This window comes from Camellia sinensis, chromosome 2 (assembly GCF_055761805.1).
Source record: "Camellia sinensis isolate YWXY chromosome 2, ASM5576180v1, whole genome shotgun sequence".
NCBI classification, from domain to species: Eukaryota; Viridiplantae; Streptophyta; class Magnoliopsida; order Ericales; family Theaceae; genus Camellia; species Camellia sinensis.
In genome coordinates, this window is record NC_138962.1 from 46,401,863 (window position 1) to 46,429,227 (window position 27,365).

The 27,365-nt window shown below is 34.7% G+C and overlaps 2 protein-coding genes across 6 annotated transcripts; one reads left to right on the top strand and one right to left on the bottom strand.

The window, feature by feature from the left end:
• The first annotated feature begins 2,094 nt into the window (after positions 1-2,094).
• Positions 2,095-17,833, top strand: ALDH6B2 (aldehyde dehydrogenase 6B2). 3 transcript variants are annotated; one of them, XM_082905893.1, is made up of 19 exons: positions 2,095-2,313; positions 2,454-2,551; positions 3,306-3,377; positions 3,501-3,662; positions 3,752-3,830; positions 3,917-4,071; positions 4,846-4,909; positions 6,367-6,446; positions 6,699-6,764; positions 7,202-7,252; positions 7,373-7,524; positions 15,021-15,111; positions 15,314-15,394; positions 16,413-16,490; positions 16,614-16,649; positions 16,748-16,791; positions 16,876-16,954; positions 17,406-17,496; positions 17,631-17,833. In XM_082905893.1, exons 1-19 carry the CDS (start codon positions 2,283-2,285, stop codon positions 17,738-17,740), a joined length of 1,620 nt encoding a protein of 539 aa, XP_082762019.1. In that variant the 5' UTR covers positions 2,095-2,282; the 3' UTR covers positions 17,741-17,833. The 3 variants fall into 3 exon arrangements, 2 of the variants coding, with proteins under 2 accessions (XP_082762019.1, XP_082762018.1); XR_014350666.1 differs by having other exon boundaries at positions 2,124-2,313; positions 16,574-16,649; XM_082905892.1 differs by having other exon boundaries at positions 2,145-2,313; positions 16,748-16,954.
• Positions 17,834-18,494: 661 nt separating this feature from the next.
• LOC114261335 (uncharacterized) lies at positions 18,495-26,915 on the bottom strand. 3 transcript variants are annotated; one of them, XM_082905869.1, is made up of 8 exons: positions 26,549-26,915; positions 26,218-26,244; positions 25,397-25,519; positions 23,058-23,391; positions 21,943-22,026; positions 21,770-21,856; positions 21,065-21,355; positions 18,495-19,315 (listed from the first exon to the last, which is right to left on the bottom strand). In XM_082905869.1, exons 1-8 carry the CDS (start codon positions 26,605-26,607, stop codon positions 18,638-18,640), a joined length of 1,683 nt encoding a protein of 560 aa, XP_082761995.1. In that variant the 5' UTR covers positions 26,608-26,915; the 3' UTR covers positions 18,495-18,637. The 3 variants fall into 3 exon arrangements, with proteins under 3 accessions (XP_082761995.1, XP_082761994.1, XP_082762003.1); XM_082905868.1 differs by having other exon boundaries at positions 26,599-26,884; XM_082905877.1 differs by lacking the exons at positions 25,397-25,519; positions 26,218-26,244; positions 26,549-26,915 and adding an exon at positions 24,111-24,248.
• Positions 26,916-27,365: the final 450 nt, after the last annotated feature.

The window sequence follows — 27,365 nt, forward strand, 5'->3', positions numbered from 1 at the left end:
ATTTAATTATTAATATTTATATAAAAAAAATCATTGATTTGATGTTTTTTTTTTAGAAAGATATGATGATGTGTATTTTTTCCAATATTTAAAAAATGAGGAATTTGTCATTACCCTCCTTGCTCTCCTCCTCCCACTTTTAGTGATTATTATTGGATAATAATATTCACACTTTCTTTTTAGTTTCTTGCACTCACACTTTATTTGTGAGACTAAAAAATAGAGTATGGATAACATTAACTTAATTACATTTGGCCACAAAAGTATGAGTTTTGCATCATTTTAATTTAAAATATTTTAACAATGTCAATTTTATTAAAAAAATTATGTGTCTTAATATGGCGCCATGTTTTAAAATGGATTCTCTTAAATTGGTCATCTAACTTGAGATAATATTTAGATTAGACTTCCCTCTAGAGGGTATTGTTGGACCTGTAGGGACTTATCACGAGTCCCATTTTAATAATTTGAACTGTTCAATGTGTAGAACTCATCGAGTATTATAAACTTGTAAAAAATCACGGTTAATCGGATATCGATAGATATCTCATTGGATCAGATTTTTGTCAACCGTTTATTTTTTCACCGTTTATTTTTTTTTAATGATACAAAACTGATTTGATCACATGACTATCAATATCCAATCAATGTAATTTTGTTTAGGTATGTATTCGACGAGTTCTACACATTAACGGTTCAGATTATCAAAACGGAACTCATAGTGGGCCTCCACTAGCCCAACACTATCTTCTAGTCCAATCACGAACCGGAGAAAAGCCAACTCCATAATATTTAAGCTTGCCAGACTTATTGTGGGGTTGACTTCGATGATTTAAATCTTTGTTGGGTAGAGAATATTTATGCAAAAAAATATTAAGATGATTAAATATTGATAACTATGAGATTGTTCGATTTGTATCTCAAATATAATTTTTGAGAAATTTTTTTAAAATTTTGTTTGGTTCAAATTTTTTGAAAAAAGATATCAAAATCACTTTCTCTCTTCTACAAATCAATCAATCACCTTTTTTTTTTCTCCTCTCTTCTTCTTAATCATTTTTTCTCTCACACACATCTACTTAACTATAACAACATATCAAATAATCCCAAACTCTCAAACTCCAAAACTATTTTTAAACTATACAACCAAACAAATCAAAAAATAAAAAATAAAATTAAAATCTCTTCCCAAATTATTTTTTAAAAATTTATCTCAAAACACAAACCAAACACACCCTATATCTCTAAATTACATTTGTATTTAAAAAAAATAAATGATTAAATGGTTCATATAATCAAAGTTGGCCTCAAAATAGACTAACTAAGACTAAACAATTTCTCAAATTGAGATAGTCAACTTGAGAAAATCTAAATTCTTACATAGTGTTTTGTTCACTGAAATAAATGAAAATAAAATGATTATTCCATCAAAATATTCATTATAATGTGTTTGATTAATTAAAAAATATATTATAAATGAAATCATTATCCATCATTCTAAGAAAATGATCATTTTATAAAATAAAATAAAATAAAAAATAAAATAAACCCTAAATACTAGCGCTTCATAACATTTACTTTTTTGGTTTATGTTTACAAAAATTTTATAAACTGATTTTTGTTTATTTTTAGAAAAACATAAACTACAAACGTGTTTGGTTTGAACAAAATGTTTGAAAAATTTTAAAAATATAAACTAAAAAATATGTTTGTTCAGGCCTAAAATATTTATATTTATTTTTTTATTATTTATGACAATGGGATCATACACATTATAATTGAAAAAAAAATTGTTAGTCAAAATTTTAAATTTCTATTTAAAAACTAACGTAAACTCAAGTTTATGTTTTTCTCTCAAATTTATAAACTGAGACAATCATTTATAAATTAAAAAGATTATCAAACATGTTTTTATGACAATTTTTAAAATTTTTATAAATATAAATTAAAAATTAAAAATAAAATAGTTGCCAAACAAGCACAATCATTCCAATCCATTATAACTTATTCCAATGAATCATATTTTTTTTTGTTTATCGAAATATTTTATTCAAACTTGATAAAGATTAGTGTAAATAAAGATAATATTAGTGTAAATAAAGATAATAAAAAAAATTAAAAATGGACCCACTAATGTGATAGGTCACACGTCAGTGAGTGAGAGTGACGGAGAAAATTTTGTAAAATGATTACTCGGCCAGTATATACTCACAAGCAGAGGAAGCAGTCCCATTTATTCTATCTCCTCCAAAATTCTCCAGACAATCATTAGAGCAAACACGATGTTACGGTTCACACTTCGACGAGGAGGAGGTATAGATAATCGAATTCTTATGCCTATATCTACATCTATATCCATCTATCTATCTATCTATATATATATATAACAATCGATTCAGTTTGTGTATAAACCCTTTGACTGAATTGATTCCTTCTCTCTGCGTGTTTTACAGCGAGGTCCTTGAGGTCTTTGAGTCCTCAGATCTTCGCCTTCACCAATTCTCACCTATCAACCGCCGCTGAACCATCTTTGAAACCACGCAGCCCTCCGGTTAGATGTGTTTGTTTCGTCAGAAAATTGTTTACTGGAAGTTTTTTTAATCCGGTAGATCATAAATTTCTTTTGTAATGAAACGGAACAAGTATTATACTCCAAGTATTTGAATGAGCATGATATTTTACTCTTATCTAATATCGATCACTCTCTGTTTGGTTGACTAGAATTTCCAGACCTGATAAGAAAGGTAATCGTTATGTTGTTCCATTTTGATGTAGAAGAATGGACTCAGCTAAGATTAGAAGTTCAATTAGTTTGCTTCGTTGACTTGAGATTTGTTTCGCGAAGGAAGAGTTTCATTTTTTTTGATTTTTTGTTTCCCGGGGAAAAAAAAGCGAAACAATTATTGTACCCTGCTGTATTTGAATGAGCATGATAATTTCTCCATCTATTGGTGTCCGATTGGTTGCCTGGAATTTCGAGACCTGAGAAGAAAAGTATAGAAAATAAATTGATAAATCGTTATGTTGTTCTATTTTGATGTATAAGAGTGGGCTCAGGTAAGGGTAGAAATTCAATTGGGTTGCTTAGTCAGCTAGTTAACTAGAGATTTGTTTCAAGAAGTCAGGGTTTCATTTTTTTTTTTTAATTTAAGTTTTTTCTTTTTTTATTTTTTTTTATCTTTGAGGTTTATGGCGTATGCCTTTTTGAATTTGTTTTCATTTGTCTTGTTTCTAGTTGCTATTATAGTTTGATTCTTTTTTGAAGTTGCAATGGCTTAAACGTCTCCTTGTTCTTATGGTATCAGAGGGTTCCAAATCTTATTGGAGGCCGCTTTGTAGATTCGCAATCATCTGAATTCATCGATGTTATAAACCCAGTGAGTGCTAGATTGCCTCAACAACCTTTTTTTTTTTTCTTCTCTTTCTTGTCTACTTGTTATTTTGTAAACAATCAATAGTGGATTTAATTTTTAATCTAATTGCAAGAAATTTGGTTATAGGCAACACAAGAAGTTGTTTCTCAACTTCCATTGACAACAAATGACGAGTTTAAAGCTGCAGTATCTGCAGCTAAACAAGCATTTCCCTCCTGGAGAAATACACCAATTACTACCCGTCAACGCATTATGTTCAAGCTGCAAGAGCTTATTCGGAGAGATATGGTAAGCGTGTTGGCAATTCTAAATCTAATTATATTAACTTTACACAAATTATGACATGTTATTAATGACAACCACCATACTTGTCTCAGGATAAGATTGCCATGAACATTACTACTGAACAAGGAAAGACGTTGAAGGATGCACAAGGGGATGTGTTCCGTGGGCTAGGTTGTTAGTGTTATTGTGCTCTATTCATATGGGATGATTTGATGGTAAGGCTTAGACTCTTTAAATTCATGGTTTTTCTCTTGCAGAGGTAGTGGAGCATGCTTGCGGAATGGCAACTTTGCAAATGGGGGAGTTCGCTCCCAACGTATCAAATGGAATTGATACCTACAGCCTCAGAGAGCCGCTTGGTGTTTGTGCTGGGATTTGTCCCTTCAACTTCCCTGCAATGATTCCCTTGTGGGTAAGGTGTTATTAATCTCTCTTCTTTTATTCCTTTTTCCCCCTTTCCCCTTTCGTCTTTTTTTTTTTTTATTTTATAATTTTTTTATTTTTCCACAAGTAGTATTGTTTTTTTGGGTAAGAAAAAGGTGCCAAGAGGGTGCCATTGAAGTACAAAAGGAAACAAAAGAAGAAAACCATATTCCACATGACCTCATGAATCATGGTTCCATAGAGTCAACAAAATTAAAAAAGAATCATCAGATGTCTTTCCTCTATGTGTAACCAACTAAACAAGAACTTAAAAATATACTCTAATACGCACCAAAGGATCAGCCCCATCAAGTGACTTCCAGTTTCTCTCCCCCCACTAACACCATATCAAGCATATTGTTACTATGTCCCACGCCTTATTTTTCCTCTTACTCATTTTGCTACCTCTCTAACATGAAAATAGCTTCAACACCAATCTGGAGTGAGTGAAACTCATGAAATCCCTAACAAGGATAGCACCAGGCTGTGTAACTCCCTAGCCACCCCACAATGAACGAGAAGCTGATCCACTGATTTTCGATCTTTTTTGCGCATACACGTCCAAGTTGGAAGGAGTTTCCTCCTAAATAAAGGAAAACTGAGGAAAGCCAAACCCAAACCCAAACAAGGATTGTCCATATGATCAGTAGCGGTTTTATGGTACTTGTTAGATTCTCTATACCTAATATATACATGCAAAAGGAAGGAAACATATATGTGCTCATTTTTCAAAATATTTGATTTGTTTTGTGGTTTTCTACAGATGTTTCCCGTTGCAACTACATGTGGGAATACCTTCATTCTAAAGCCATCAGAGAAAGATCCAGGTAATTGTTATTTCTTCATGCTAATCTGATTTATGAAATCTTATAGCGTCGTCACTTCCCTTATAGTGCTGTGATGAGTCAGTTTCTTGAGCAAGAATATTTGTTTTTTTTGGCATAGACAACATTTATCCAGGATAGTTTTTCGACCAGCCCTGAAGAGGTTACATCTAAAGCATGAGAACATGCAGGGGTATGTGAAGCAATTGGAGATGAGGATTTTGGGATCACAACTACTTTTGAGGTTGTTGATACATACAAGAGTGTTTAACCTTGAAGTTGGTCGCAAAACTAATCGTAGTGGCTCATTACTTATTCATGATTGCAAGATTCAGACATAAAAAAGACATTAATAATGTGGATGCAGGAAAATTGTCGCATATGCTATCTTTATCTTTATCTTGGGTGGTTTTGTCCATTCTGAGTTCAGAAATATTTGAAATAATTTTCTGGAAGCAGTTTGTGTTTACTAGGTGGCTTTCATGCTGCAGCCTTAGATGGTCTTTATCACAGTCATCTGTTGTCAGGTATACTGGAGGGTAACTTTAAGAGATTCATTTCAAGGAACCAAAACCCTTGTAATGCTGGTGATAGGCTGTTTAGGTTATTTGCTACTAAACCCTAAGAGATTTAGCTCAAGTAGAGTTCCTTCAACTGTTTGTGTTGAGACCTCGAATCTAGTAAACAGCAAAAGCCATGCCTTAACTGATAGAAAGCTCATGACTGGATAAAAAATTTAGGCTTCCTTGGAGTGATAGAACAACCTGTTTTTCCATTTGTGTTCACATCGTCTCTGGCCAAGTTTACTGTATGAAACAAATTTGGTGTTGTTTGTGCACATTCCTGCCGTCAACACTTCCTTGAAGGATGGAAATGATTACAGTTTTAGTTATTTTTACATGGATAAGCTATACCATGTCAGTGTTGCATATTGATCCCCTCTGCAACTTCAATCTCTGAAATTGAATATCAACCACTACTAATAATCTAGTTGGTACCTTGTCTTAGTGCTTTACATTTTGAGAATGTTTATGCTCTTAGTCCTTTACATTTTGAGAATGTTTATGCTGGATTTGCTTTGTATTAGTAAATATATACCTAATTTCTTACAGAGCCTTGAGGTCTGTCTGATTCTCAAGTTTTGACTGCCAATAAATTCTCACTTGTGGCATCAAAAAGGATAGTGTATTGAAAATTTGCCCATGACTGTCACAAGAAAGGTCTCTTAAAAGCCGTCAGCCTTTTGTAATTTATACCTTTTGCAATCCTGTAAATTATGTGACTTCTTTAGTCTTCATTCTTAGCATATAGGCCTGTCGTCGTCCATTCTCATCTATGTCTGACTTTTAATTCATGTTACTTGTTGTCAGTGTCAAGTCAAATGATGTGCAAACAACATTAAGTTTCTGATGTATGGCAAAGAGAATTCTTTTATTATTGCTCGTTTCTATTTTCTCCAGGTGCTTCTATTATGCTTGCAGAGCTGGCAAAGGAGGCTGGTTTACCTGATGGTGTTTTGAATATTGTTCATGGCACTAATGTATGCTCTAATTTCAACCATCACTATGAGACAAGCTTTCATTTGCCCACATAAGGATTAATTTGAGATATTTTATTGCTCGTCACTTTTAAATTTTTGAAGCTTGTGGCTTGTTACCAATGAAATTTGACAGATGCTTTATGCATAATTTGACATCTTCTCCACTTTAGCTCTATTTCATAAACGAATGGATTTTTTTTTAACGCTTGATTAATTGACTTTTAATTCCCTTTTTACTTAAATTTGAGGCAGGATATTGTTAATGCTATTTGTGATGATGACGATATCAGAGCTATTTCATTTGTTGGTTCAAATACAGTAAGTACTACCTCCATTTTTATTCTTTTTTGTTCATTTCCCAACACAATTCACTAGTCGTTGATAGTTGATTACAATTTCTTTGTCAAGTTATGTGACTGCTATTGTGGGTTCGCAGCCCATAACAATAGAAATGCATCTAGCCCATGCCTACCTTTAAATTAAAGGAAGAATAAATAAATAAAGATGTAAATGTACTTCTGCATCTCATTGCTCAAGTTAGTGAATAGTTAATGTATGACAGAACGTATGCTAGCTTCTGTTTAGCCAGTGTATTTCTATGGTATGTTATTAGAAAGACGACTTTTCCATATGCATGATCAAATCATTTCATTCTCTCATCTTGTTTTGAACTTATTGCAACTTTGGTGGGTATTACTTTGTGTATTGGTTAAATTCTGACTTGCTCCCCCCCACGCTCCCTCCTCCCTCCTTAGGCTGGGATGCATATATATTCAAGAGCATCAGCCAAAGGAAAGCGTGTTCAGGTTAGCACCAATTATCTGTTTAACAAACATGCAACTTTTTCTCCCAAGCAAATATGATTGCTTTTATAGCAAGCAATACATGACATAGAAACAATTGACAAGCTCACTCAACCTATTCAGTCCAATATGGGAGCCAAAAATCATGGAGTTGTCATGCCTGATGCAAATGTGGATGCTACATTAAATGCTTTAGCTGCAGCTGGTTTTGGTGCTGCAGGACAAAGGTGTATGGCCCTCAGCACAGTGGTCTTGGTTGGTGGATCAAAATCATGGTATTGTGGTGTATTCTACTTGTTTTGTTATTGGATCTTCTTGATCCAGCTCATCTCTGTTTCTTGACTGTTGCAAACTAAAAGAGTAGAATAATGACCCTATTGCAAATTGTTATTATCTTGAAGCTACAAGGGAATGGATGAGAAAGTGATTTGCTCTCTTAACTGTTACTTTACACGACACTATTATTTTGCACAATCCACTTCATGGAATTTGTGTTTTCGGTACTAGAGGTTACTCTTGAAGGGGTTTCTTGATGAAATGACTCTTAATTTAGACTGGTGCCAGCCTTGTTTCTTCTGTTGGTAATGAACAATTTTCAACACCATCCATAGTGAAAAATATAGAAATCCCCTAGATGTTAATTTGCGATTATGTATCAATTTAAGCAGTAAATAACAATCCCAATCAAATAATCAAGACAAATCGACACAACGATTTTACGAGGAAAAACCACAATTGGACACCTTCAATTGTGATAAAAAAAAAACCACGGGTAACAGTCACAAAACAATCTACTAATAAGATATAAAAGAATTACACAGGTATACTCTCAATTATCAAGCGAATCCACGCCCGAATTGAACCAACCTCTATGTGCCTCTTCCAACCCGTCTTCACCTCGGAATTGTCTAGACGATGAGCCACTTCGGAATCCACCAAAGTTTCAGGCTCGAATTCTTCAGAATCCACCGAAGAACAACTCTCTCTTTTGTGTAGAACAAACAAATAATCCTTTGATGTATACTCTTTAAACCATGAGTTGAATACTCAATCAAAACATCAAAAAAAACTAGCAAAATATCTCCAGGGATAAACCTTAATATCCAAAAGAAGATTTGGAGAAGTAATCATAGTTTTGGACTAAAACAGATACTTATAGAAATCTGGGACTGCGAAACTCGCTCGAGCGAAGACTCTCTCGCTCGAGCGAGGAACCAAAAACGCGTGTTTTCCATAAGTGGCTTCGCTCGAGCCATGCACCCTTCGCTCAAGCGTTCATTCATCTCTTTCAGGTTTTTTGCCAGACGCAGCCTTCGCTCGAGCGAGCACTCCTTCCATAAGTGGCTTCGCTCGAGCCATGCACCCTTCGCTCGAGCGTACATTCATCTCTTTCAAGTTTTTTGATCCCCGTCATAATCAGCGAAGTGATAATCTTGAAAACATTAACATCACAAACTTCTCTGCAAGGCACAATTCGGGTTGGATTCGCATCTAAAAACTCATAGCCTTACTGAAATAAAAAGTGCGAAAATAAGTACAACAGAAAGGAGTTTTGTCAAATGGGATTGCCAAGAATAAAAACCTAACAATCGCCCCCATTGGCAATGCCGTGACAAAACACATCTAACAAATAAAATCCTAAAAACTCCAACCCATTACTGTCAACAAAAGCAAATTTCTTTCTCGAGGTCATGATCTGCAAAACAGCTATTAGTGTCACTATCTCCAAAACAACTATTAGTCCCAAAAGAGAATATGAAAAAGCAATAAATACATGACAAGATTATCTTGAAATATGAGATGGAAAACATGAATAGATGCGACTTGGAGATTTTGAGAACATGTAGCATGGATAGATGAAAACACATGACATGAATACATGAAATCCTAAGACACATGAAAAACAACTTTCTCTCCCCTTTTGTCACGAATTGACAAAGGAAGCTCAAACAACAAAAGCAAGATCATAAACCACACAAGCAATGATACGATGATGTAAATATCAGGGGCATGCAAGAAGGAAATAATAAGCAAATAGTGCATAGCAACATGCTAAACAACTAAAGCCAATCTTCCTTACCAAACAAATCAAAGTGTCCATGCTAACAAACTCTTGCTAAGATAAACCAAATTCCCCCTCACTAAAAACAATGAACAAGAAGAAAACGACAAAAATAATATTAGAACACACAAGATTATCCAAGAAACACAATTACTTGAAAACACAATGTGCACAGTCTATAAAAGAGTCCTCATGAAAGAAAGTGATGCATTATGTGAAAAGCATAGATCCTATGATAAAAGTGTGTGTGTGACTCTTGGAGTTTGACAAACACTAGATTCAATCCTAGTAGTGATCTGAAAGTTGGACCTCCGATAAGAGAATTTAAGCACAACAAAGGAAAGTCAAACCACTAGGAATCAAGAGGTATTTGGTGAGTAAAGGCGGAGGCTCCCCCTCAATCAATGAATCTTTTTTTTTTTTACATCTTTTTCTTTTCTTTCTTTTGCACATCCTTTTTTTTTTTTTTTTTTTTTTTCTTTCTTTTGCACATTTTTTTTTTCTTTTGCACATCTTTTCTTTCTTTTGCACACTCATTGGCGGCTGATACGCTCAAGAGTATGGAAACGGAATCAGAGAAGTATGTATATAATAAGGATGGCCTAGTTGGTGACTCTGATGTAGCCTTTTCCTCATGCCTGGACTACAAAGAATAGAGGGGAAAGCCGTGGAGATGCAAAAAGATGGAAGGTGGTTAAGAGACTCAACATCACCTATGATATTCTAGTATAGGTCAATTCCTCTAGAAAAGCAAAAGATACAATGCTAGAAGTCCATAGAAAAAAATAATCACTAAGGCGGAAGACTCCAAAATTTGCTAATCCAAGAGTGTGTACAGAATGAGACATACTAATAAAAAAACACACACTCCAAAATGAGTAATGACAACAGAAAGTACACACAAATTAATATGTAATGGATATTCTTATCAATTCTAATATGCACCAAGGACCACTCAAAAATTTTAAGCTTGCAAAACCATACTAAAAAAATCTTTTTGTGTTTTTTTTTTTAATTATTATTTTTTCTTTTTCTAAACAAAGCAAGACAGAAAGCAAACATGCACACATTAAGTGACTCAAACAGAAAAAAACACATAGAAATCTAAAACGAATAAACAAATTAACACAAGTCAAGTTTTCTCACCCAAACCGCTTTAGTATGAACAAAGTTGTGAGAATTGCGGTTCTTGAGTGGTGTCTTGACGTTGTGGTTCCCTTCCCTTTCAATGGGAACCCGTCTCGACTTGGTTTCCAACTTCCTATTCCTATTCCTAGGACTAGACAAACAAAACCTCTGTTCACGATTGGTCTCAAGCAAATCAAAATAACGAGGTCTAATATGACCCTTAATCTCTTTACTACCAATGAAGTGTCTCCTACCCCGCGAGATGTTGGAATTTCTTCCATCTCTATGAGACACTTTCCCATGCAACTTATAACAGTAAGGGCGAATATGACCATGCATACCACAATGATGACAAATAAACACAGGGTGTACAGGGTGTACCTTCTTTTCTTTGACCTTACCAACTTTAGGAAGATTGAGAAGTCTTTCCACTTGTTAAACCTTGTGCTCCCCCTGCCCTTGAGTTCTTGTATCATAAGATGTGGATGCACTTTGTTTTTGCTCTTTCTTACCACCAAAGCCAATGCCACTCTTGTCAGAACAAATTTGTTGAGAACCAATGATATTGTCCAAAGTCTTTGATCCTTTGTTCCAAAGATCAATGGTTGTCATAGCACACTTGAGATCTTCCTCTTTTTTGATCATTAGTTCTTCTAAAGCAATTTGAGACATCTCAAGAGTTTTAATTTTTTTTTTCATATGTTGCATAGATTTGTTGTAGCTCATTCCTCTCTGTCTCACAAGTTAAGAGTTTTGCACAAATAACTTGTCGATCATTAGAAATCTTAAGGGCATCATTCCTAGCCTCGGAAATCTCTTTCTTTAATTTGATATTCTCACTTTCACATGCTTTGAGTTTCGTAGTGAGTTTGTCATTCAATTTGGATAAGTTAAGAGATTCCTTATACAACTTTTCATAAGCTTGCTCAAGCTCTTCATCATCACTTCCCGAGGATTCATCATCAGTGGCATTCTCAACCGGCCTCTCCGGATACTCTGTTCGTCCTTCAGTTTCGGAAGCCGCCATGAAAGCAAGGAATTGTTTATGTCCCTCTTCGCCTTGATCTTCGTTGTCACTTTCATCTTCATCAGATTCTGATTCATCATCCCAAGTGATGGCGAGGGCTTTCTTCTTCTTCTTCAAACGAGTGGGGCATTCTGAAGCAAAGTGGCCAAATCCTTGGCATTCATAGCAGTAGACTCTTTCAGAGTTCCCTTGTATCTTTTCTTTCTCCTTCTTGGCTATAGAATTAATTTTAAGTTTATCTTTGCCTTTAGATTTATGGGTATAAGTAGATTCCAAAAGATTATGATTCTTTTTCAAAAAAGTTTTTTTAAATTGTTTAACAAAAGTAACCGTAATCTTGGAATCTATCTCACAATCCTCATCAGAATCCTCTTCAACTCTATGAGCACTACTAAAAGCAATATCTTTTTGTTTCTTTTTAAAATTCCTTTGTGCCTCGTAAGTTTGGAGATTTCCAACCAAGTGATTCAGCTTGAGGTTGTCAACATCTTGAGCCTCCTCAATAGCCGTAACTTTTGGTTGGAACCGATCGGGCAAGGATCTCAAAATTTTTCCCACAACTTTGGATTCTGGTATTTTTTCACCTAAATTGAAGCTGGAATTTACAATGTCACTCAACTTCGCATAAAATTCATCAAAGGTCTCACTATCTTTCATTGAAAGGTTTCGAAACTAGACGTGAGTCTTTGAAGTTTTGAGCGTTTAACAGAAGGAGTGTCCTTATGAATAGTTTGTAAGATATCCCAAGTCTCTTTTGCGACTTCACAATTGCAAATACGACTAAACTCTTCAGGTGTGACAGGGCAATAGAGAGAATTGATAGCTTTACTATTTCAGCTACTATTTTGGTAATCAATTGTGTCCCACTTATCAATTGGTTTGGGGAAAGATACTCCATCAACGGTAATTGTTGGTTCGGTCCACCCATTCATGACAGATTGCCAAACTTTTTCATCTATAGATTTCAAAAACAATCTCATCCGAGCTTTTCAAAAAGAATAATTGGATCCGTCAAGTAGGGGTGGTCGAACCATAGAATTTCCCTCACGTATTGAATCCATTATCACAAATCAAACAAGATCTCGTTCTAAAAGAAATTTTTTTTTTAAAAACAAAATAGAACGACTTGCTCTGATACCAATTGAAAAATCTAGAAATCCCCTAGATGTTGATTTGTGATTATGTATCAATTTTAAACAGTAAACAACAATCTCAATCAAACAATCAAGACAAATCAACACAACGATTTTACGTGAAAAAATCACAATTGGACACCTCCAATTGTGAAAAAAAAACCCACGGGCAACAGTCACAAAACAATCCACTAAGAAGATATAAATGAATTACACAGGTATACTCTCAATTACTAAGTGAATCCACGCCCGAATTGAACCAACCTCTATGTGCCTCTTCCAACCCGTCTTCACCTCGGAATTGTCTTGACGATGAGCCACTTGGGAATCCACCAAAGCTTCAGGCTCGAATTTTTCAGAATCCACCGAAGAACAACTTTCTCTTTTGTGTAGAACAAACAAATAATCTTTTGATGTATACTCTTTAAACCATGAGTTGAATACTTAATCAAAATATCAAAGAAAATTAGCAAAATATCTCCAGGGATAAACCTTAATATCCAAAAGAAGATCTGGAGAAGTAATCCTAGTTTTGAACTAAAACAGATACTTATAGAAATCTGGGACTGCGAAGCTCGCTCGAGCGAAGACTCTCTCGCTCGAGGAAGACTTGAGCGAGGAACCAAAAACGCGTGTTTTCCATAAGTGGCTTCGCTCGAGCCACGCACCCTTCGCTCGAGCGTACATTCATCTCTTTCAGGTTTTTTGCCAGACGCAGCCTTCGCTCGAGCGAGCAAGGGTGGACAGCAACTTCGAATGCAATTTTGCATTTTGCTTCGGGGGCGCTGCCTCTCGACCCCGCCATGGCGCTGCCCCGGACCCGCTAAGGGGAGCTGCCCCTTGGACCCCTGTGAGCTGACCGGGCAGCTGGATCCCCGTCATAATCAGCGAAGTGGCAATTTTAAAAGTATTAACATCACAAACTTCTCTGCAAGGCACAATTCGGGTTGGATTCGCATCTAAAAACTCATAGCCTTATTGAAATAGAAAGTGCGAAAATAAGTACAACGGAAAGGAGTTTTGTCAAATGGGATTGCCAAGAATAAAAACCTAACACATTGCATCAAGAGAAAACTAATCAAGATAGCCATCAGAATCTGCATTTGCCCTCAGCAATGTGGACCCTGGCACTATGTTGCAATTTAGCTATGAGACTACAAAAGGTTGATCTCTTTATCTATATTAAGGTAACAATTACTGGAGAGCTCAGAGCTGTTTATTAACAAAATAGTGATCATAGTTACACTACAATCCATTTACATGCTGACGCACACATAACATGAAAATGGCAAATCCGGTAGTGGACTGCATGGAACTTGCTACGTCTCTGATTCTGCCTTGAAGACCACTCTTGTATTGGAAGTGTTAGGTTACCAATTGTCCCCAAAACTTAAAACTGTTAGGAAATGGATCTAACAATGTATATCAAGTTATTCAACAGCTTTCCTCACATGCAACCTCGTCTTTCTTGCACATGGGGATGCAAACAAACAAACATAGAGATTTTTCAATGCAAGCGAGAGAAGAAAGAATGCAAATGGGGACCAAATGCAAATGGGGATACCATGTTAAGTTACTGACTGTCCCAAAAATTTAAGCTGCTAGGAAATGGCACAACAATGTATATCAAACTATTCAACAGCAAGATCTAGCTGTTTTGCAGTCATTTTTCCAAATGTTACAGCATGTGATTTTAGTCACATTACAAGTGCTACTTATCTATTGCTGCTCTCCTAGAAGGCTATCTTGATCTCCATTTCCAGATGCAGTAGAGAGCTCCATTTCATTACTCATTAGAGATCTGGTAAATATCTCTGAAGCAACACCTTCCTCATTTTTAGAAACCTTGTTATAATGTTGTAGCCTTTTAACATATCGCATATTTTTTACTCTAAAAACCTAATAGGTGGCTTCTCAAAGTAACAAGGAGCTTCTGTTGTAATTAAAAATTGTGGGAGAAAGTGTTTAGGCTTGCTAAAGCTTTCCCCAGTAAAGTTGTGAGCATTAGCGGTGTCACCAAGTTTAAAAATTCCATTTCTAACGGATTTGAATTAAATAATGAGGCACAAACAATTTCAGCCTGTTGCGCTTCAGTGCACCCTTAACTGGATATGAGGGGCATCACTATGATGATAATTCTTCATAACTACAAGGACCTGGCATTCTCAACAGAAACCTGCAATCAAGCAAAAGGACCTTGTCTTCTCAATAGAAAGTTTCAGTAAAGGACAGTGATAATATAAGATTTAAGTTTCTTAGTCTTGCTATTCATGCTACATAAAGAGATCCTCTTCCCTAACATATTTTAAAAGGATTTTTCAGTTTTAAATGGCTGAATGTGTAACGGTGCTTATTTAGTTTTATAACAGTTATGAGATACCTTTGTTATACTAATATAGAAATCTGTTAAAACCGTCTCAGGGAAGATAAGCTAGTGGAGCGTGCTAAAGCACTTAAAGTAAGTGCTGGAATGGAACCTGATGCAGACCTTGGTCCAGTGATTAGCAAACAGGTGCGTACATGATTCAGAACTTTATCATTATGCCTGTACGGCTAGTTTGGTTAAAAAAATAATGAGTTGCGCAAGGAGACCATTAACTTTTAATTGTTGTGCGGGACATATCAACGAAAGTGTCCACTCTTCTCATGTTTTACATGGTATCGATTTGGTTTGAAATCTTTGTAATTGTATGTTTTCTTTGAAATTTTCACAGGCAAAGGAACGGATATACAAATTGATTCAAAGTGGCATTGAGAGTGGTGCCAGACTATTGCTTGATGGGAGAAATATTAGAGTATGTGTTTATATCTTTCATATCCCGCCACTTGTATGCATTGCCTGATTCTGCTGACTTATTAATGGTTTGATGATTTGTTTTTATTACTTGTTCAATATTCTCCTCATGTCGACAGTTCAGCTGTCTACTAGAAATGTAGATAATGAAATTTGGATAACAATGAGAAAGTATAAATAATAATATTGAGCTGGTTAAGTTTGTATTTTCCAAACTGTGTTTAAAATAGATTTTACTACAAATGTTCTGCACCCTCCCCTTCGACACAAAGGTATGCACACATTAATCTATATGAACCATCATTTTCTTGCAATAAGAAATTAAGAGTCACTGGAAGAGGATTTATGTATGAGATGGAAATCTCTGTTGCTCTCAACACTGCATGACTGGTAGAAAAGAATTGAAAATAATTTAAATGTATAATCTTGTGCTACTGTTATTGATAAAGGTAAACTTGTTCCACAATTTTTTGCATCAATTTCCTTCTCGAAATTGGCCAACCAGGTCATTGACTAACACTTGCATATATAAATTTTTTTTAATAGGTCCTTGACTAACCGTGAGAATGTTGTAGCTGTGATGTAGGACTACAAGTTGATCTATCTATCCATATAAATAGATGCATGATCCTGCATGCCCATTTATGAGAGAAAAAATATATATATTCTAACATAAAATACATAAAAATTACTAATGAAGTTTAGATTAACTCTAAACATGATTATATAAGAGCCGAAGGATGCTCCATGTAGAACTTCATATTTGCCCTTCAACTTGTTGGTCAACTAAATCTTACATTGATTCTCCCCCCTACCAACCACCAACACCACCAAAGAAGTGCAAATGCCTAGTAGTTGACTGTATTTTGTTGCCTTATTGGCCAAACAAGCTATGTTTAGATTGACTAGATGGACCTCATTTCAAGTTAACGAGCTAGTTGGTAGACCAATATGCACTATGGTTAAGAAATGTGATAATTATCTAATCAAAGTAAATATTTTTCATGGATGACAAATAGGTTCCAGGATATGAGCAAGGGAACTTTATCGGTCCCACCATCTTGTCTGATGTCACTCCCGATATGGAATGTTACAAGGTATCTTATATTCTTGTTTTGAAGGACTTATTTTTGTTCTTTGGAGTGTAACTTGGATTATCTTTAATTTTTGCTGCAAGAAGAGGTTTGACTGTCAAAATTTTCTATCTGGGTTTGACACAGGAGGAAATCTTTGGCCCAGTTCTTCTTTGCATGAAGGTTTGTCAATAATATCCCTCTTGCTTCTCTTGTAACCAAATTGTTTATGCTTATAACGGAGATTTACTGAGATAAATATTCATGTTCCCCGTGTCCAGGCTGACAGCTTAGAAGAGGCCATAAACATCGTTAACAAAAACAAGTACTTTATCATAACTCATCTTTGCACCTCAATTTTCATTATCAAACTATTGTATCATCATATGTTTGAGTTATCCTCTTGTAGATATGGCAATGGAGCTGCTATTTTCACCACATCTGGTGTAGTTGCGAGGAAATTCCAGAATGAGATTGAGGCTGGGCAGGTATTAAGCACTTTCTATCATGTCCTTGGTCTAGTTTACAAGCATATGAATACAAAATGGAGATTGAACCTTAAAAATGAAATGATAATTTGATATATTTGCACTGCATTTGGCCTATTTATCTACGAGTATGGAAGATATTGACAAAGATAAGTAGTTCCACAAATAACTAGACGTGTTTGTTTTTTCTTTTTCTTTTTCCTTTTAGTTCTTCTACTTGCACAAAAACTAATCACAGAATTGGACACTAACCCTCTGCAGAGCTGTGGGACCCACAAAAAGGTGGGAAACACCCACCTCAAGTGAGAGGGTCCTGTCCAATTTTGTATTTTACTTTTACGTCTCCCCCCCCCCCCCCGCGCGATATCCTAGACATAGTTTTACTGAAGAAAAATGTCATTTATGATTGGATTTGTGTGTAAACCTCTGACATTAACCAAATATGGCTCAGGTCGGCATCAATGTTCCTATTCCAGTTCCTCTAGCCTTTTTCTCATTTACTGGCTCAAAGGCATCTTTTGCAGGCGATCTGAATTTCTACGGTAAAATATCTTCCTCCAAAAGTTTACTCGGAAAAATAATCATGTGCGCGCTTGCACACGTTATCAGTTATATAAATTGGTTCAGAATGTCAGATACTAGTAGGTTTTTGAAGTCGGCTTCCTTTGATTTGCAGGCAAGGGTGGAGTTCATTTTTACACTCAGGTCAAGACTGTGACTCAACAATGGAAGGATTTGCCTGGTGGCTCTGGAGTATCGCTGGCAATGCCAACTTCCCAAAAGTAGACAGTTTGGTTAATGGTTACCTATTTTGGAACTCGTGTGTATTGTGTGAAACCCTTTCGATAAAATAATATGGAGGCCATCCAATTGTATCCACTATTGGTGTTCTTATCTTCAATTTTCCTTTTTTCTACTGTGTGCACCCGTGTGTCTGAGAGAGAGAGAGAGATGGTCAATTTTCCTAATGATAAAGTGAACTAGCCCATAAACCTAATCAGATCTGACTTTGATCCCATTAGTTAGAAAGGGAAAGGATATTTATCAAAACAAAAAAACAAAGAAGGGAAAGGAATGGTCAATTTTCCTTGGATGAGCACTCATTATTCACCATAATACCCTACAAGAGTTCCTTATCATCCAAAACCTAGGCACATGAAAACCTGATTAATTGTGTATAAATCACAAGAGAAAAATACAACTGGCTTGCTGCAAAACTTCACAGATCACTTGTACTGTTGTATTATGTAAAGCACACAACTTACAACTTTTAAGTTTCAGTCACTTTTTTTTTTTCTTATTTCTTTTTTCTTTTTTTCAATAATTGACATGAAATTATTAATTGCTAAAACTATTGTAAACAATTCTCAAATTGAACCTTTTTCATTCATTAAATCATCAAAAAGTTTAGATCTACAATTATAGACATACCGCATTTGCACCCACCACTATTAATTCTATATAGCCTAAAGTTGTATCGAAAGACAGACATCTCCATTTTTTGTACTAAAGCTACCATGATGAACTAAAAACCACAATCACCAGTAAAATAAAGTACATTATTAGAAAGGGACTCTGTTCACCGGACCATGACAAGTTTAGTACAATCCCATCCCTACCTAACCATAAAACACACAAAAAAATCAGGTAGAAATGATATACTAAACTACCTCCATAATCCTATTAATGCCATCCACCTACAGAATCCAACATCTGTTGAACCTGGGACAAGTGCCTCTTCCCTTTAAGATGAGAAGCCACATCAACCTCACTATGGCACTTGACATTACAGATGATGCACCATAATTGAGAATTATTATTCACCCCATAACCAGTAGTGTTCTTTACTTCTTTCTGTCTGTATTGCTCACTAGTCCAGTTCACTTGCACCTTGTCCTCTTGTTTCTTACTTTTATTCTGGTTATTGGGCTTTTTTGGCTGCTCCTGATTGACTGTCGAAGATGAGCAGCCCTTGTTTTTGTTTGCTTGCTTGCTTGCCTGCAGCTCTGCACACGTAGCCCTGTGTTTTCTCCCATAAAGATGAGACATCAAGTTTGCCTCACACGAGGTCGTCACCTGACATATGGCACAGGTCCACTCTTTCTGAACGTTCTCCAAAGCAGGTCTCTCCACATCTTTGTTCCCCCCGCCACCAGATGTCACAGCAGGCACCTCCACGATTTTGTTCTCTCTTACGGCTGCTGTCACTGTCTTTCCTTTAATTTCAATAGATGCAACTGTTTTCTTCGCAGTTTGAGCAAGATTTGGATCTTCTACACACTTACCCTGCTCTTTAATTCCCCTAGCTGCAACCATTTTCTTCTCAGTTTGAGCAAGATTTGGCTCTACTACACACTTAACCTGCAATAAGTAGTTAGCGGAAGTTGATTACCATGTATGCTTGCTGGGCTTGCTATCCTTGTAGTTATGACATTGTTGCCAAATAGCAAATGGGGTATGATTATCAGTGTCGGGTATGTGTCAAATGTCTAACCTCCTAATCCTTGGTTTTAGATTTTTGAGATGTGTATCCAAAAGATGAATATGAATATGCTGATATGTCCTAAACTTTTAAATACATTGTATATAGTATAATATCCTGACGTACGATGATATTATTTAAAAATGTTAATTTGACTTAAATGGGATTTGGGGTAGGGGAAGAAGGATTTCTATCCTCCTACAAATGTGAGAGACTATAAAATTTTCTTTATTATCAAATGTTAGCTGCTTTTTCCTCAGACATTGGTAGAGAAGTAATGATATACAAACAGAAAATTCATATAGAATTTTCTTACAGAATGATGTGACTCAATATAGACCTTGAACTTTAAAACAAAATACCCAAAAAAACTTTTATTTACAAAAATGGCATTGCCACATCATTCTTGTGATTTTTTTGTATAAATTTTCTGTATGAATAGAGTTTTCCTTGTTAAAAATTAGATAATTAAAGTCATATAACCAATTTGGACATGGAGGTAAAACTTATATCCCATATAGGTATACTTGGGGAATAGAAGAGTGAGAGTTCATATAACACTGTTTATAACCAATTTCAAATGAGGTAAGAAACTAAGGCTCCGTTTGTTTCAACATAAAATGATTTTATCAAAAATATTTTACTCATTTTCCGTTGTTTGATTGAACAAAAAGCAAGTAAAATATTTTTGCATCATTTTCTCAAAAATGACTTACCTTTCAAAATTCCGTAAGTCAATTTTTACAAAGTTGACTCTCACTCACTACCTTTTCAACACATTTAGCCTTTTCAAATAAATATTAGCTCAATAAAAAGTCATAAATGACACTTTATTGAATCAAAATTTATCTTTTTAGGCAATAAAATGTTTTTGTTTCAAGTGTCAACCAAACGCCAAGAAAAAAAAAAATGTGTAAAATCAATTTACAAGAAAAATATTTTTTTGTGTAAAATATTTTACGTCAAAACAAACGGAGCCTATAAATATAAAAACCTTCTAGTGCAAGCTCATTAGTATATCATATAGTGCTGCCCACAAGAATTAAAATCACTCCTACATGGATTTCCCGGTTACCAGATTTTAACCCATTGAAGGAGTTTGCCTGTGTCCTCTAAGTAGAATTTGATGCATAAAAACAAGGGCAAATTACACGAGGTTTGGATAAAATACAGCAAGTCCCACAATTTTAACATAATTACATTTAGTTTTCCTTAAGATTTTAATTCACACGATACTTAAATCCCATTTTCATTAATATTTCATTAGTCATATGGATGAAAAAATATTGTCATCCTTTTACATTGAAATGTGTATTTTTCTTTGTTTATCTTTGACTTTTTACACCATCTGTATTAGTTTTGGTCCATTTAATCTTAATCAAAGAGAGGCCAGTGTAATTATGCCAAAACTGTGGGGCTTGTTGTATTTTCTCCAAATCTCAGGGGAGGTTAGTGTAATTTTCCATAAAAATGACAATGAATTTTTCCTCTTTCCAAATTCTAACCCCAATGGAGGAGTGGGTCTCTCCCCTCAATCTAAGCAAGACTAACAGTAGCAACCCACTGAAATTTCACAACAGAAACAGATAAAACTCATGGATTTGAGCAGCAGCATTAAGAAACTTTACCTGGATTTCTTTGTCCTCTGCTGCAAACTCCGCCTTGTGTTTTCTCCCTTGAAGATGAGACTGAAAGTTTTTCTCGCACATAGTTGTCAACTGACATGCTGTCCACTCTCTCTGAACATACTCTGAAGCAGGCATCTCCGTGACTTTGTTCTCTCCACCACCACCTGCCGGTGCAGGTACCTCCACGACTTTGTTCTCTCTTACGTCTTGTGTCACCATCTTTTCTATGATTTCGCTTGCTGCAACTGTTTTCTTTTCCGTTTGAATAAGATTTAGCTCTACACAGTTAACCTGCAATAAGTAATTACCAGAGGCTGATTACCAAGTATTCCTGCTGATCTTGCTTTCCTTAAAATGACATCGTTTCTTACATTATGCCAAACAAAACCAAAAAACAGAACTGAATCGTAGTGAGCCATAGCAAATCAAAAATTGAATTGTTTCATTCACTCTTCAACAACATTATTCGAACCATTTTGGTTGAAACTCATATTGAATCATATGAATCGAATCGTGAATCACACAATTCTAACAACCACGATGAATACTATAGAAAGATAGTGCACGTTAATATAGTAGTACAACTAAACCAACAAAAAACCAACTATAGGAGAAATGGGTTGAATATATGAACAAAAAAGTGAATGGAAAATTGCAGCACATAAGGTACCGAAATATAACGAAAAATACAATAGGAGACATTACCTGTTCTGTTGCAGCTGCGGGATTTTTCTCGTTTAGTTCCCCTGCTTTGGCATTTTTGTTAGCAACATAAGGCTCTTCGAATTTGGACTGGAAAAGAAGAAAAGATGGTTCATCAGTGGTTGTCTTTAAATAAAAATATAAAATATGATAGAAAATAACATTGTAAACCTTACCCATTGTGTTGAATCTGACAGAATTTTCTCCGTTGGATCCACTGCTTTAGCATCCTCCTTGGCAACATTAGGCTCTTTGAATGTCTAACACAAAAGATGGTTCATAGAGGATTACAATGTTACTAGAAAACGCTAATACCCTAGTGAATTACATATTGGTATATACGTTCCGAAACATGGTACACTTCCATTTCCAAACGGTAAATTTTGATCCAAAGCAATCCCAAAAGTTTTTTTTCAATATATGTCCTTAAATGTTACCTTAGGAGAAAAAAAATCAAATATAATGAACTAAAATCTAAGGTGAGTAAAGTTTTGACAAAACAAAATCATCAAAAAATGGGTCATAATGCTCATAGAAAATATTACATTTTATTGGATGTCTAATAGTCGAAAAAAAATTACTCTAGAAGTACCTTTAATTCTTAAGTATAATATATACAAGTATACCCCAATCGTACCACATTTTAGGGCATATGGCGTACCGCGTTTCTGTTCCCGTTCCATGTACCAGAACAATCCACGTTGTAGGTAACATTAAATAAAATCGTGTTCCAACACTTTAATCATTGTTGCACAAACAAATCCTTTGTTAAACTCAATCATACCCATCAGATGTGGGTATGTATTCAAATGCCAAAACTCCCTAAATCCACAATCTTAGATTTTTGAGATGTGTATCCAAAATTCAATGAGTACATGGATATGCCCTAAACATTAAAATATATTATATATTGTATATTGTATATTGTATATTGTATTATATCCTGACATAAGATATTTTGGAATGTAATGCAATTGAAATTTAGGGAAGGGGGAAGGGTTTCTATCTCCCATTAATAAGAGGCAAGGAATTTTGGTTACTATAAATTGTGAGCTTCTTTTACTTCAAACATTGTTAAAATTAGATAATTCAAGCATATAGTTTGGATATGGGGATGGGACATGTATCCCATACCCCCTCCCCTTGTCATATCTGATAGATAGAGGTACACTATATGGGAATAGAAGAGTCCACGCAACATTGGATATTACCCCTAGTAGCGACCCACTGAAATTTAACAACAGAAACATAAAAAATTCATAGTTTTTAAGAGCAGCATAAGAAACTTTACCTGGATTGCTGTGGCTGTTTCTTTTTCCTCTGTATTTGTTACTGCCTTTATTTCTTCCTCGTCAACATTAGGTTTCGTATGCCTTGATCTATCAATGAGTTTCTTCAACTCTTCTGATCCGTTCTCTTTAACGTACCTCTCTGCCACAGCCAGAAAGCTTTCTGCATTGAGAGGTAGGTCATCCTTGTGCTTAATGAAGCGTTTGATAACTCCTTGTAGATTCACAGATAAGAATGAACGAATCAGGCAGTCGTAAACATAACAAGCGCCATTAAAATTGGGAATCCCCAACCAACAAATGGCCATTAGCTTCATGTAAGGCCAGAATGGAAGCCTGACACGCACAAAGAAGGGAATTAGAAAGCACAATCTACCGTCTTAATAATGAAATCTGGTTACATAAATCGAACAATTCTAGAAAAAAGATGCAAAACACAGATAAATTATTTCCATTTAAGAGCACACAACAACGGATAAACAAATATAGGCCAAGGATCCCCGAGGTAGAAAACTTGAACTATAGGAAACTTGAGACATGATCGTGTGGCTGGAAGTGTATTGAGGACGGGGATTTAAGTTGAAAATCTCAAAATACAAAAATCTTGAGGAATGATTAGAAGTGTATCGGGGACTAGGGACATCAAGCCAGGGATTTAGGGAAATTCTATTTCCACACATATACACACATTTAATGAAATTTTATTTCAATGACAATTGTGTCCTAAAACAAAATTACTATAATAGATATCAAAACACATCCATAATATTATACCAGAATTCTCTGTACACATCCTTTTAAAACAAAAAAAATCTTAATACACTGATTTCATCTGAAAATGTTTCCGGTAGCTCTGTAGTATGTAACCTTTATGCTTAGTTCTCCTCTTCTACTTGTACAGCTACTTCAGGAGATAACTTCTTGTATTTTTTTTGTGAAAAATCAATTAAATAAAAGGTGTACAAAAACTCTAATGCACTGAAAATCGAAAAAAATGTAGACTGACATGTGTTTATCTAGTGGTCATAGTTTTTTCATTGTTTGTCACTTCTTACATTTTTAGGGCTCATGAAGGCAGTGGCGAGAGTTGGTGCTGCGGTGGTGGATCTACCTAAATCGCAACACAATCTGGCGGCAGTGACTGAGGTGGAGGTTCAGAGTCTGTTTGGTGGAAATGGTGGTGAAAATCGAGGTCCAAACCAACTTTCCTGCAAGAATTACAGTTTGTTTGGATGTGTTGAGAGTGCACTGGTCGAGGATGACCCGGTTTTAGCTTGGTTCAGTGAATTCAACGATGAAAATGGCGGTTCGGTTCTCTATGATGGGTTAATTCGAACCCAATTTGGTGAAAATGAAGTTTCAATTTTTGGGATGAAGCAATTCAAGGGCTGTCTGGCATACCTATTGAAGGCATTAATTAGTTTGGGAACTCTGGTAGCCAAGAAATTGAGGTTATTGAGAAGGATGGACAAAGGGGATACAGGTACGTGGAATGAGGGTTAAATGGTGTGTGTACAATAGTTATGATTGAAGGATATAATTGTAATTTTTAGTGTATGAATTGAGAAAATTAATTAATAAACAAATTAATAAGTGTGTGTATTGAGAAAAAATGTGCACTGACGTAATCAAGTGTGTGGAAATAGAATTTCCCAGGGATTTAGGTATAGAGATCCCCTGCTCTATAAGGGTAGACTACTAGACATGTTCTCCTATATATGACTTTTTTCACCCTAGCAACTCTTCATTTGTCTAGGATTACATTTAGTGTGTTTGGTTTGAATTTTTTGGATTAAGTTTTTTGAAAATTGAGTCGTTTGGTTTTCGTATTTTTTTGGTTTTAGTGAATATTTTTAAAATTTTAAACATTTTTTTTTACTTTTTTAGATGCACCTTACTTAGATGTATCTAAAGAGTAAAAAATTTATAAAAAAATATTTTAAAAAATTAAAAAATACATAAAAATATAAAAAATGTACTGAATTCTCGTATTTTTTTTTTGTATTTTTGATATTTAGTGAATTTTTAAAATATTTTTTTCACAATTTTTTTACTTTTTAGGTATATTTATGTTAGCTATGTCTAAAAAGTAAAAAAAAAAAATTGCTTAAAATAATAAAAAAATTCAGTAAAAACAAAAAGAACACGAAAAACAAAAAATGTAAAATTTTCTGAAAAGTGTTTTTTGAAATACCTAACCAAGCAAGCTGATTATAATTTTCGTTCAATGTTTGAACGTAGGAGGTGAAGAAAACTTTGAAATTTACAATTATCATTTCTCAAACAAATAAGGAAAGAAAAATGAGGTATGTAACTAGAGTATAGTAGCATAATTAATTACCATTCAATGAGTTTCACAAAAGCAAGCTCGAAGAGAGAAATCAAAGAGAAAACAATCCAATATGCCACCAAATTTCGCATGTCTGAGTTGGAATTACTCTCGATTGCCCAAACTGAGGCATATCTGTCAAACAGATCAACAAATATAACAAAGCAAAATCTATTAAAACAAGGATTATAACAGGTCAGGAAAAAAAAAAAAAAAAATTCTCACTGCCATGTTTGGAAGGATAAGTTAAAAACAAGCATGCGAGACATATAAGTAAGCATGGGAGAAATATAGGTGAAATTTTTTATTCCTTTTTAGTTTAATGGGCAATATCGGTATTTTAAAAATTTTATAACCAATCAGTTTATTTCTCACCAAATCTCATTAATTTTATAAAAAAAAACCTAAGAAAAAAAGTGTATATGATATGCCTAATTATGACTTCTGTGATTTTTATTATATTGGATTATGTGATGAGCTATTGTGATAATTATTTTAATTATTTATTATGGTGTTTGGTTATGTTCATTTGTGTTTTTGTTTTTTTAATTACTGACTCTAAAAATTTTAGTTATGAATGCACTAAGGGTTGGTTTGGGATGTCCTAAAAAAGTGTACTTTTTGACTTATTGGTGGATTTGGGTTGAGTTTGATGTGATGTGTTAGAGAGGTGATGTGATTTAAATAAGATGATGTGACTTAAATAAGATAGTGACTTTTTGACTTATTTAGTACATGCCAAACAAACCCTAAATTTCTGAATCGCATTAGCATACAAAGTTAACAACTTTACTCTTTGGTCATCAAAAGCTAGAGAGAGAGAGAGAGCTTACAGAGGACAGACCAGAGCAAAGAGAGGCCTGCAAGTAAAATACAAGAATACGTAAGATTATATGTATATGTATCTACATGCATACGTACGTACGTACATATATATATGTATACACACATACACATACATATGTATATACAAATGAGGTTGGGACAAAACATAGAGATAAAGCTGAAAATCAACTTCACAAAGATCGGCTAGTATATCTAACGCGAAAGTTGGACATTCGAACAGAAAATAAAAAAACAGAGGAGTAAAGATAAAGTAAGTAAATAATGTAAAAAATTTCTTTCACTTTCTTAGTGTAGCCAGAGAAAACAAATGATTCATACCAAGCAAGAAAATCGAAGAAGCACTTCAAACCAAACTTGAGAAAACTCACAATACCCATCTGGAATTGGACCTCTTTCCAACCCGACTTTCTCTTCTCAGAATTTCTTGGGGTTTGTAATAATAACAAATCAAGACTTTATACATGTCAGAAAGAGGGAAACGATGATTCTAGTCATCAAGTACTTCGTTAATTACGAAAGTGCCCTGCCGATGTTGTACGGTACGACTTTGGTAGTTGAGTGGAAGGTCAATGGACAAGCCTTTCTTCAGGATTAAGAGAAACCCACCCGGCCGACACTACTTGAGCTGTGGTGATCCCACACGGTCAAGCTATAAAAAATTCTTGAAATTTTTTTTTAATGATTCCATTAAATAGGGATTCGCAAAGTTTAAATTGCTCTGGTTAGCAGTTTTTAAAAATAGTATTTGATTTTTTTTTTTTTGGTTCTCTTGGGCCAAGTTTGGCATCCTCAAAAAAATTCAAAAAGTCAAAAAGTCATTATCCTATTTAAGTCACATCATCTTATTTAAGTCACATTACCTCTCTATCACATCACTTCAAACCCAACTCATACTCAATTCATATTTCATAAAAAGTCAAAAAATGCACTTATTTAGAACACCCCAAACAACCCCTTAATCTAAAAATATTTATAATTTTTTTAAAAAAAATCACCAAATATATAAAAATTCAGTATATATATATATATATATATTTGTTTCTTCATTGATTTTTTGACAATTTATTTTTTTAAGTACATCTATCTTATGTGCATTTAAAGATAAAAAATTAAAAAAATTGATTAAAATATAAAT

Bases quoted from the DNA above. Each gene is read 5' to 3' on its own strand.
- ALDH6B2 (XM_082905892.1), top strand. From the start codon at position 2,283: ATGTTACGGTTCACACTTCGACGAGGAGGAG. The intron at 3,831-3,916 runs GTTGTTAGTGTT...TTTCTCTTGCAG, and splicing joins GGATGTGTTCCGTGGGCTAG to AGGTAGTGGAGCATGCTTGC. The intron at 7,253-7,372 runs GTTAGCACCAAT...CAACCTATTCAG, and splicing joins CCAAAGGAAAGCGTGTTCAG to TCCAATATGGGAGCCAAAAA.
- LOC114261335 (XM_082905868.1), bottom strand. From the start codon at position 26,693: ATGTATAAAGTCTTGATTTGTTATTATTACAAACCCCAAGAAATTCTG. The intron at 26,245-26,598 runs GTGAGTTTTCTC...TTTTACTTGCAG, and splicing joins TCCAATTCCAGATGGGTATT to GCCTCTCTTTGCTCTGGTCT. The intron at 19,316-21,064 runs GTAAAGTTTCTT...TACTTATTGCAG, and splicing joins CAGAGGACAAAGAAATCCAG to GTTAAGTGTGTAGTAGAGCC.